This window comes from Lepisma saccharinum, chromosome 13, assembly GCF_977018435.1.
Source record: "Lepisma saccharinum chromosome 13, izLepSacc3.1, whole genome shotgun sequence".
NCBI lineage: Eukaryota > Metazoa > Arthropoda > Insecta > Zygentoma > Lepismatidae > Lepisma > Lepisma saccharinum.
In genome coordinates this window covers 75,686,607-75,698,960 of record NC_139241.1, presented here as the reverse complement: position 1 = coordinate 75,698,960, position 12,354 = coordinate 75,686,607, and the positions used below count along the sequence as shown (strand labels likewise).

At 40.9% G+C, this 12,354-nt stretch overlaps 1 protein-coding gene across 8 annotated transcripts in view; it reads right to left on the bottom strand.

Annotated features, from left to right (window-relative positions):
* Positions 1–12,354, bottom strand: part of how (protein held out wings) — a 170,472-nt gene that overhangs the window by 24,863 nt on the left and 133,255 nt on the right. For 3 of the 8 annotated variants that reach the window (XM_083134460.1, XM_083134466.1, XM_083134463.1), the window contains exons 4-5: positions 4,905–5,046; positions 478–585 (exon numbers count right to left, since the gene is read on the bottom strand). In XM_083134460.1, coding sequence (XP_082990586.1) covers positions 478–585; positions 4,905–5,046 — 250 coding nt within the window. Of the gene's footprint in view, positions 1–477; positions 586–4,902; positions 5,047–12,354 lie in introns of all 8 variants that reach the window. The other 5 variants (XM_083134462.1, XM_083134467.1, XM_083134465.1 and 2 more) reach the window with 2 other exon arrangements.

Here is a 12,354-nt window from a genome sequence, read left to right as displayed (position 1 = left end):
CATGTCACTCAAGTGGGCACTTTTGATTCCTCTGTCTATTCATTGCCGGGTTGTTCAAGGTCCAGATAAATAAATTCAATTCCAGTCCGGGAGAGAAAATCAGGAAACTTAAATGGACCATAAAGAAACTATTCACCTTTAACGTATTTAATTTCAGCACTGGAATATTTTTTCCACATCAATTTAAATATGGTCCAACTTCGATATTGAAATTAAACAATACACAACTTAGACCAAATTTGAATTGTGCGAGAAAAAAGGCCCGGTCTTCTTATGAAACCCAACAGAATCCATTAGAATTTATGGGTTCTGGACCTTTTAACAACCCTGGTTCATCAAAGATGCCTGTGATACTTGTCGATTCAGTCTGAAAGTTCTATTATATTTCAGTCACTCTTGGAACTCATTCGGAAAACGTTATAATTCTCGTGCACCACAATAAAAAATGCCCCCCTCTGTGCTAATTCCAGCACTTACCTGCTGCTGCCGCTGCTGCCTTGGCACTGGAGTCTCTGTAGGTACCGTTGATGATGGCTAGTTCCATGAGCTGCCTCTTCTTTAACTCATCCTCACCATCAGCCTGCAACAAGATGCATTTACGCAAGGTCACGCCATGCCTCTGAACGGATGCAACAGCTTACAATACTAATATCATTCCTACCTAGTACTTAATACTTATGTTTGCGTATATGTTTCAATGAATGTGGCACTACATGCATCCTCTGTGGCCAAATATTAATTGCTGCCTTAACATGGCTACTACACATATACAATGGGAAACCTCACCCCCCTCCCCCTTTTCCTCTCTTGTACTATCACCTCTCTCTTGTTCTCTAGAACAGTTTTTCTCTGGGCCGCAATTATATATCATTCTGACATTCTTTCGTGGAGCCCGGTGGTTTAGTCGGTAGGGTGTTTGACTACCACATGGGAGACCCAGGTTCGATTCCCAGGGTGGTGATCTACGGAATTTTTCTAGAGAGATCACTACGGAATTTTTCTAGAGAGAGAGAAAGAAAGAGCGAGAGAGAGAGCGAGAGGGAGAGGGAGAGAGAGGGAGAGAGAGAGAGGGAGAGAGAGAGAGAGAGAGGGGGAGAGAGAGGGGGAGAGAGAGGGAGAGAGAGAGAGAGAGAGGGAGGGAGGGAGGGAGAGAGGGAGGGAGGGAGGGATGGAGGGATAGAGAGAGAGGGAGGGATAGAGAGAGGGGGAGGGATAGAGAGGGAGGGAGGGAGGGATAGAGAGGGAGGGAGGGAGGGATAGAGAGGGAGGGAGGGAGGGATATAGAGGGAGGGAGGGAGGGATAGAGAGGGAGGGAGGGAGGGATAGAGAGGGAGGGAGGGAGGGAGAGGGAGGGAGGGAGAGAGAGGGAAAGGGGGGAGAGAGGAGAGAGCTGGCCTTGTCCCTGCATAAAGCTGCACTGGGGGTCAGCCAGCCTCAAATCAATGCTCCTGGGGGGTGAAGGCAGCCAAAGCATGGTGCTGATCACATAAGCTCCAAAATGGCTAAGATGGGGCAAGGTTGACTTTACCTTACCTTTCACCTGACATTCTTTTCAAGGCCGTACTGGGCTTTCCTCATGCACACTTAGATTGTCTTGTAATTCAGAGGGTCCTGGGATCAAACTTGAGGTGAAGAACATTTCAGTGGTGAGACCCCACTTTGAAATCTCCATGTCCAGCCTCTCTGAGAATTAAGTTGACATATTTGCAACCTCTTCCACCATTCCCGTCGAAGCTACCAGGCCAGTGCATGAATTCAAAAGCTTTACGCTTAAAGATGTCTGCTGCCTGACAGTACAACTCCATCTTCAAAGTAAGATTCAGTGCAGTGCCCAAACCTGTCTTGCAGCTCCATTAGGTAGACCCGACTGTTAACTAAAATCAAAAGGCAGGCACCAATGAATGACAGAACGGAGTCAAAAATATGAAGCTTGCAATTTAAAATTCGACTCAGGCAGCTTTGTGCCAAACCCTAGAATATCTTGACATAAATCTTCCTGTCATCCTGAAGTGAAGCATGTGCCCAAGGCTTGCCTGACCAGCACCCACACATAATGAACACCGAACCGCTCCCCTTTCGGTGTCCAAGGTCACCCCCATATTTGTCCTTCCAGCAAGGTGTAAGGCAGCCTGGATGCCCTTTACAAGAGTCCCAACGGAAACCTGTTCAGAATTTAATGGGTTTTACACAAGAAGTGATAATTAGGACCGAATTGAAAAGAGCATTGCCGTGTTCTGTTAAACCCCACCAAACATGGCCAAGTATATATATTGGGCTTAACATCACGACCTTGAATGATGAGAGCACCCATATATCTCGAACAAATCTTGTAATGGGTAGAATCAGAATGTGAAATGAGTCAGCAACTCAGTGGGCAGGTAATCCAAATGAAGAATACTGCCATCAAAGCAGCCAGCCATAATGACTTGCCATACATTAGCCTATCGTTTTCTTCAGGTTGTTTCCTTGTCGAAATACATGACAAACAATTTCAAATTTTTGAGGAGGTTCAACAGAGTTTAACGGGAAAGCCACATAGTTGCATGATGTGAATGCTAATGTGATACTAGGAAGAAGAAAAAATGGAGGACCAAGTTAAAACCATTCCTTGCTCAGAATATAAGTTACCCCTGCATGCTTAGGTTCATTGGGTATGGATTCCCACCTCATGGATAGAGCCAAAAAAGGTCACAGGGCGAAATTCTGCTAGAGATTGCTTCTACAGTGCATTTAGAAGGGCACATTTTATTCGGGTACTTTTACATCCCAATTTTAGATTCCACGTCAAATTAACCAAGGATCTGGATCTCAACATTTCAAGATATCCCTAAATTTTGGTAATCAGTAATAACTGTTAAGCATGTGACAAATCCAGGTTTAAATTTATTATAATCAGTAATATTTGAAAACTTCAAAAATTGGAAAATTTTGTCATGTCTGGGAATTAATGTTAACTCGTGATCATTTTGAAGCCCTTATAATAGACTTGGATTGATTTGATATGTAAAAATCACCAGTTTGATGCAAACTTAAATCTCATAAATGACACACTTTCTTTTCGTGAGAAAAACATAAGACTAAATCAAAATGAGGCCATACTTTAAAAAAAAAATTACTGAAGTTCAAAGAAAATTCTCTAAAATTTAATTATAACTGGTAACACTGCTGCTAGTTCTTCCTCAACTTTGCCTGCATCAATTAACTTTGAGCATATTTAATTATAAGTGTCCTAAAATACGAGGGTTGGGGAGTAAGTCATGGCAACCCATTAATAATTCGACAATCAAAGGATGCATTAAACGTTTGTTATATACAACTGAAAGAGTATCCATTATGGATATTTTGTTGGTAGGAATCATGAAAGAAAACCCAAGCAACCCTGTGACATACATATGTAACTTTTACAGTCCAGCCAAGGAAGACGAAACTACATGGAAAGGACGATTCCAAACGCGAGAGGAGAAGCAGGGAGAAGCACTCGCCAAACTACGCTGTGGTATTTCGCTTGCTGTGTTGTGTTTGTGATGGCTCTTACAATTCGTAAGGAACCGTTCCGAAGTGGAATAAAGAAAATTGGGACGTTTTGGCCCCTGTTGCACATTGTACAAAAGACCCTCGTTATACTAAAAAATGTCACAAGCCATTCAGTTACTACATTTATAATTATAATACTATATACAATAATAATATTATTAGCGAACACTATCCTGATTAATGCTTTATAATATTTACTAAGGAGATCAATTTAATTGAATGGTCTAAAATAAAGCTACTGGTTTACAAACAAGTTTATCTACTAATGTGGCATGATTAATAATTTCCTGATATGTTCTATTTGCTGATATAGTATATGGATGGCTTTAATTTCGTTTCGAACCCTTATATAATTCGTAAACATCTCTATATGTATTTTGTCGGTCATGTTACTACGTTGAAACTTCATTGCTATTTCTACAGCAGACGATTTTCAAGGAATCCGCTTCCTGTCCAAACTGCCGTCACCCCTATTTAGCCACTGAACACGTCCGGTTAGCGCATGCGCACTTCCGTCCATGGTCTCGGCTAAGGCAGCCAGACAGTACATTACTTTTTGTAACTTGTACAGTCACGGACAATGATGAGTTGTAACAATTCCATTAAAAGTCAATGCATTTATTACAACCCAGAACTGTCCGTGAATGTACATTAATACATGTGTATGTCGCAGGGTTGCTTGGGTTTTCTTTCATGATTCCTACCAACAAAATATCCATAATGGATACTCTTTCAGTTGTATATAACAAATTTTTAATAAATCCTTCGATGTCGAATTATTACTGGGTTGCCATGACTTACTCCCCAACCCTCCTAATTAATGCAACATGTCATCATGGACGTCCGCAGGATTTTTTCCAGGGAGGGCAAACAACTCACATTTTCCCCCAAAAGAGTGTAGTTCCCTAAAAAAAAAAACATTGCTTAGATTTGAATTTATGGTGTTAGTGCAATAATTAACACACATTATTGTGACTAAAATGAAATTATGTGTGAAATACATAATTTTTGGTTGACATTCATTTTCCAGGGGGGCTACAGCCCCCTTCCGGACGCCCATGCATGTCATTGAAATGAACTTATATACATAAAATAAAATAAGAAATCGCCAGATTGTATTCTGGTATGGGACATGTTGTCTCCTCCTCCCACCCTTTCCAGACGCCTACCTTCCAGGAGCTAAATATCTCACTTCAAACACAATTTTATTTTACAAAAATTGCAGAGGTGTGTAACCAGTGCCATAGCAGCGACCAATATTAATGAAACTAAGAAAACATATTTCCACGTTGAATTATATGAGTTATAGTATTACACCCTAGGTAAGAAGGATCCGGCAAGAGCCGGTCGAGGTTGGGTTCCACTCACCACGGGAATCAGCAACTTTTTCACCTCATCCACTGCTCGCTGCAACTTCACTTTTGCTCTGTTTTCTGTGTCTTCAACTGTGATGAGGACGTGGAGTTCATCATTTAGATGTTCCCAATTTGGCTTTCCTCTGTTTTGTTCTTCCTGCGAAATAAAAATACTACTCAGTCAACAAGTATTAACTTTCTTTAATGTCAGTTTCTTACATCTTACTATCAATCTGGTAAATCATTACATAACCTTACATAAAATCTGAAAAAAAAAAAAAATACAAAATACACGTTCTTTCTTGTACAGTGCGATTCATGAGTAATGCCATGCAAATTCTCCATCATCATGTTCATGCACTTTTTTTGGCCCAATAAGAGCTTCAAGAATTAAAAGAAAATTCAAAACAAGCTGTTGGCAACTTCTGCACCAGCATACATAAAATCCATCGCATAAAACACACAGGATGTAAGAGAAAAATTAATGAAAATAGTCATGGACAATTTGTCGAGCGATACTAGTGGATCCCACTGTACATTCACACAAGTAATATCAATTATGACCAATGACCTGTGCAGAAATGACATAGCTAAAGATGTAGATGTACTCAGTGGCACCAGGTCATGGGAGTTTGTCAATAATTTTTGCCTACTTGTTCCGAATAACTACTGATCCCCACCAGATTGAAAGCTCCGACCTGCAGGCGTGGCGCTGGTGTCGAATCTGCAAGCCATGGGAGAAGCTTACGTATAGATAGCATATTTTCCCAGGGCACAGAGCGATAAGAGTACAGCAAGACACGGTTTTCAAGACGAATTATTTGATACTTTTACGCTTTACATTTATGAACAGTTCCTGTACATCTTACGGATTACATAAATCGAAAAATTAATATTACAGGAAGTTGAAGTTACAAGTTCAGCATTGAAAGATTTTTAATCCATTCATGTTACAAAAATCTTCCACACAATAAATTGTGAAACCGAGTCATATGTATGCTCAATTTATAACTCAATCACTTTGAATCCAAAGTGTATTTATCAACCGGCACATTGATTTCTCTCTATGCAATTTGCTGATGATATTCAATTTAAGATCCTAGGTTTTGCTCCACTGAGCGAAGTATATTAAACTTTCCTGATGTAGCGATTACTAAGTGACTGTTAAAGACATCATTGTGTAAGGCAGAGGTTCATAACTTTTTAGTTTCAGAGTGTAGGCCTATTTAACACTTTTACTACTCAGTTAGTGTGGTTAGGTTGCTTGCCTTAAGTTAAAAAATAAACAAATTTCAAGTTCAGAAACATTTTACACGTAAAAGTACTAGATAAGCATATATTTGGAACAATCATATCGTTGACTAACAAGTATCATTTCAGTGAAAATATTAAAACATTTCGCGGCGCCCTGTGCACACTTTGGGAACTTGGAACATTTCGCGGCGCCCTGTGCACACTTTGGGAACGGCTGGCGTAAGGTATGATACCACAGGATCCGGTTTTGGCCGAACTTTGACACCGACGTACACGGCAGAAAAACCGTAGAACAAAAATAATGTAAATATGTTGGCCGGTCACATTGATACCGAACTACTTTGGAGTGCACGCGACCCATTTCGAACCAAATCACTTTGTTTTTCGGCCGAGTTCTCGCGTTGTTTGGGGAAAAAATCGTGTAATATTTTCAATAAAGAATTTGGCAACAATAACAGACAATTTTCCTGATGCAACGTGAGAACGTCAATCAGTCGAAAACGGCCGAAATCGTATCCAATCTGACCCTACGGTCAGAACTCTTAATTTGATATTTTCAGGGTTCTACTCTTATATTATTCACACTAACCATGGTCATATCGATATTAAGGAAATATACTGTAATAGTCAATGTAAGGGAGGATAAAGGGTTATGTCGTATAATTTTTAATATGGTAGCTAGTATTATTACATACATTGTAATATTCTGGGTAAGACTGCTACCGACTTGTAAAACTTCAAAAGGCATATAGAAAGAGCATTTTTGGTATAAATATTTACATACATGGAAACGACATATGAGAACCAGAGGAACGTAACTCCAAAATTGCTGTTTTCGGTTTTGTTTAAGGCGAGGAGGGACAATTTCCCCTAGGTCTTTCTCGCTGGGGCAGCTGCTGATCACTGTTGCCAACTTCGCTCTTTGGAGTCAGATCTGGCTCTTTCGTGCACTCGTTTGACTGAACTGTGGCACCCGCCCTCTGCCCCACTATGATGCCACCACTGGCTCCGGCCCATAAATACCAACTTTTGCCATGAGTGTACATTTTGCACATGATGTGATATTCGTATAGCTATAGGCTGCGTCACCCACCTCTTCTTTCTTCCCCATGTATTTTTTTATATATAGCGCTGTGGCTAAGATGAAGATGACAATTTTGTTATCCGAGAACCCTTTATTTTCGATTTTATATTAACATCATTGGATTATTGGGATGGGTGATGCCGCCAAATCTAGACGGTGAAAACTAAGAATAAATTGCCATCACTTTAAAGCTAACGGTAATAGCAGCACCCCCACCCCTCTGACAACTAAAATTACCCTAGTAGGCACTTTATGCAGCCTTCGTTAATCTAGCTTCTTGAAAGTCCTCTTTAGCTATATTAATGGTGAAATTTAGCTCTATTATGCACACAAGGTTTGGCAACACTGCCAGGATGGCCGTAGGAGGCAAGGAGAAATGCACTAGGCTTATGGGACCATTATTTCATTCGTTCTCTCGGGAATATCAAACATCCGATGACGTAGAAAAGTACATGGACGGAAAAAGGACACGTTGAACTATGTCATAGTAGTAGGAAAAGTCGAAACTCCCATTTGATGAGCCGTAACCTGAAGTTGAAGTTGATGTCCCATAAGGAATACATGGGATTCGGTAAATACTAATTCATCATATTTTTCAAAAATCGTATAAGGCTTAATAATCAACTTAGGAAACCGCTTCCACTTGCCACATGGGGAGAAATTCATACTCTTCATTTCTGGCGGAGATCTTTTTAGTAGCATTGCTCATTCCGACGCTGGTGCGTAATTGTCCCTCTTCGCCTTAACGTAGAGGAGTCAGATCTACATATCTCCACTTCTAATCTTCAGCAGTAAGGTGGAGTCACCTATCTTCAGTTTAATGACTCTTTTTAAAGAGCCCGACACGTTCCTAAGAATACATTATTTCCTCCCTCGTGTAAATCTGATAAATTGGAGTTGAATGTCCCTCTGGTTCTCACACGATGTATTGTGGACCATTTCCTTTTGTTCCAAACAGACAACACAAATTACACTTCGGTATAGTGGATTAAATACCTTCAGTGATCAATTTAGCCATTTAAAGTTAAATACTCTGTATACGCACATATATGCCACTACATCAATTACAATTACTTACCACAGTCTCTCTCATTCCCTTATGAACGCTTGAAAGATGAAAACAAATGTTAAAGTGTTAAAGACATTCTTGAACATTAAAACGTAATACACTTGCAATCAGAAGCTCAGCGAAAAATAATTTTCATTTTGTAGAATTCAGGACATAGTTTTTAAAAAAGATGAACAAGGTGAAGCACATGCACTTTCCTATGTCCAGGCATCCCAAAATAGAGTTGAAACTGAACAATAACTACAACGTTACATTCCATCTGAATTTATGTACGATACAGGCTTCTTCAATTAAACAGAAAACTGTCAACATAAAAAGTGAAGCAGGCGCATATTAAAGCATGCACATTCAAGTTATTCACCCCGGTAAAACATATAAGTTTCCTGTGATACTCATAAATTCGTGCTGGTCTTAAATCCGCGCCCAATAACGCTTGACACAAGACTAATGTGAAACACAGGCTGTGCAAACTGTGCGACGTTGCCAAGTGTTGCAGGAACGGGTGCGGACGAAAAGAAGACTGAAAAAAATCTCGCTTGACGAAGGGAAACAACTGTTGGTTTGGATTCTGGCTTTTCTGCGTCCACAGAAATGAAAAAATAAAGTAGAAGCAACTTGCGAGGTTCATTGTGGTTCGTATTTTTAAATCAATATTCTCATTTTTATCTCTAGAACAGTCGCCAGCTGAAATAATGCCATGAAAATTTTCTATCACTCCAACTGCTTCATTGGGAGCGTTTACTTCAATCTAACTCGTCTCGTGTGTGAGGAAGTGCATCTTGTTATTTATTGTATCGGATTCCAAGTGTTAAATCTCAGTTTCGAAATATATAAGTATCACACACCACCTCACCGCATATTCACAGTGCAAAGAGGTTAAGGCCAATAGCATTTGACGAAACTTTGTCTAAACATCTGGCGCCTCACTTTGACGCTACGAACCCTCTTGAATGTATATAACTCTGTGTTTTACAAGTTCACAGTTGTCTTAACAGATTAACTTTGCAATTACGACAAACAAAATACATGGCCTACCTATAAAATCAGATATCCGCTAATCAGGTCTAGATAAGTTGCATAGAGTGGGGGGGTGTAAATACTATTAGGAAAATTGTCCATCACAATGTTCATTCGTTTTGTTTTATGTAATTCAACGTTGAAGAATTGAAACAAAATTTCAGTGAAGCCGTTTCTGATAATCAGAATTTCCGTGTAATTAGGATCTCCGAACAATCCGAATATCGTAATATCAGATATCCGGATTTGAAATATTCTGATAGAAAATTATCCGACATTCGGATAGAATTTTATTCGTTTGGCCATTCTTATTGTGGATTTTCATTCTTTTCGCCAAGATCTGACAAACCAGCGATAGGTCTAGGCTAAGTTATATTTTCTTTCTCCTCAATTCTTACTTTGAAGTTCGGATTTTCCAAACGATAGTGTTCCGACGTCAATTCTAAGCTCATTCTCGCAAAGTGCACAACCGCATGCAACGATAGCAGTTTCAGCATTACAAACTATTTAAACTTAAACGGACGAACAACTGCTTAACGCAAGAGCAAAGGTGCTGCCACCTACGTTTGGCTTCGCCCGAACGGCTCCATCCGCCACCTGCAGATCAGCGGAACATTCGATTTCTCTCGCCGAGTAGACGTGAGTGTATTTGCACTGCTGTAACTACTTTCGCCTGTTCAATTTCTCCTTTCATTTGCGCAAGCTACACACACAAACAGGCGGACAGCGGTTCGGGAAGGAAGTGTACACAGCGCAGCCTATTCTTACGTGCGGAAATTTGAACAAATAAATGCGACCGGGCAGTAAAATATTCGGAGAGATGACCCGCCGTGACATGGGCAAACAAATAACGAATGCAGAAATGCGAGTTCGACGTCCCACGGTTAGAAAACGACGTTGCAACATACGTAGTCCTTAGTATGATCATGTCGCGCGATCCATTTTTGGGCATATAAGAGTTCATTGATGCAATATGAAGTTCTTTAGTCTTGGTAACAAAACGGTGAAAAGACGAGACTTTTTGTGATTGTTCTTCAGAAGAGGTCGCCCACCGTGAAACAGCCTCACCCTTCCCTCCTCAAATAAGAATATATGAGAATTTTTCAAACCCAAATAATGATTTAAACACACTAATAATAGTCATACAGCCGGAAGTGCACGCAAACACACACACACACAGAGAAAGAGAGAGAAACTTGAAAACGAGAGAGAGACAGAAAGAAAGAAACAAACTTGAAAACGTGAGAGAGAGAGAGAGAGAGAGAGAGAGAGAGAGAGAGAGAGAGAGAGAGAGAGAGAGAGAGAGAGAGAGAGAGAGAGAGAGAGGAACTTGAAAACGAAAGAGAAAGAAACTTGAAACGAAAAAAAAAGGAAAACTTGAAAACAGAGAGAAAGAGCGAATGAAACTGGAAAGAAAAAGTGAAGAAGAAAAAAGTGCAGAGAAGAAACTGAAGTGGAGAATAAGGAGAGAGAGTATCTTAGCAGAACCTACATCACACGAAAATTCCTTACACATAAAATATCCCGACGGTTGCACCTGTGTGCATTCCACCTTCGGATAAATAAAACCAGGCACAGGAGAAAAGTTCAAAAACCCTACACCATTATGCAACCCACCAAACGTCAATGATAGACGGGTCGTATTTGCCTTCAAATTCCACCGGACGATGGATTTGAAGCAATCGTGGGGGGAGAGAGAGCTTTCCCCTGTTCAAGAGGGAGAGAAGAGGGCAATTTGATATTTGTATTTCATACTCTGCTTTCCGCCACTACTGGCTAACCGCGACGATGATTATTGATAAAGGGATACTCGCAAAACGGGCAGACCAATGTCGGTTCTTCGACCCGAAACATGAGTGGTGTGATCACTGAACACGGTCGGCTGCTAGAGAGAACGTTTTCCTCTGATTATATATATATATGAGAGAGAATGAGAGACAGAGACAGAGACACAGAGACAGAGAGACAGAGACACAGAGACAGAGAGACAGAGAGAGAGAGACACAGAGAGAGAGAGAGAGAGAGAGAGAGAGAGAGAGAGAGAGAGAGAGAGAGAGAGAGACAGATAGAGAGAGTGACAGAGAGAGTGACAGACAGACAGACAGAGAGAGAGACAGAGAGAGTGACAGACAGACAGAGAGAGAGACAGAGAGAGTGACAGACAGAGAGACAGAGAGAGAGACAGACAGACAGAGAGAGAGACAGACAGAGAGACAGAGAGAGAGACAGACAGACAGACAGACAGACAGACAGAGAGAGAGAGAGAGAGAGAGAGAGAGAGGACAGAGAGAGAAAGACGGCTAGGCTACTTTATCCCTACTCGCAACAAGAGAGACAACTATTTCCTTCCTACGAGACAGCGCTTATTCCCTTCTCGCAACACACACGGTGTTTTTCTCCCTATTATCAAGACACGTATCGTTCTTATTCCCTACTCGCAACAGAGAGATAACGTTTTTCCCCACTTACAAGTGTGTTTTCCCTGCTGAAGGCGAAACCTTATGAAACAAGCATTTACTACGTACATCAAAACTTATCTCCGCGTGAAACGCTTCCATGGTAAGATGCAATGCTCCAGCTGCTGGGACCATCTCCGCAGTGATGGAGCAGAGGAAGAAGGGAGAGAAGACATCGGAACAAAGATGATGCCTTTACGGAGAGGGAAGAGCGAAAAATAACCTCCACAGGAAGTGTGGTCCACAAGTTCACTTCCCCTGGAAGAGGAGGATGAAGGGAGAAAAAAAAAAGACGCAACCAAACAACGAAAATACCACTTCCATTACAGGCAACGGGGGGTGAGATGGGGTAAGAAAACAGCCGCTAAAGAACAGTGCTTTGAAAGATTTACTTTCTTTCCAATGTCGTGGAACGAGCTCACTTCCTCCATTTTTTCATGCATGAACAGGGAGCTGCTGGGGGAAGGCTTTTTGCACGTTTTGGAAGCCAATATTCTTGGTTTCGTTTGGTCTTGAGCTGGCTTCTTTTTCGTTCATGCATTTCCGGGGGATACAGCTCATTTTTCTCAAAGTAATTTGCAAAAA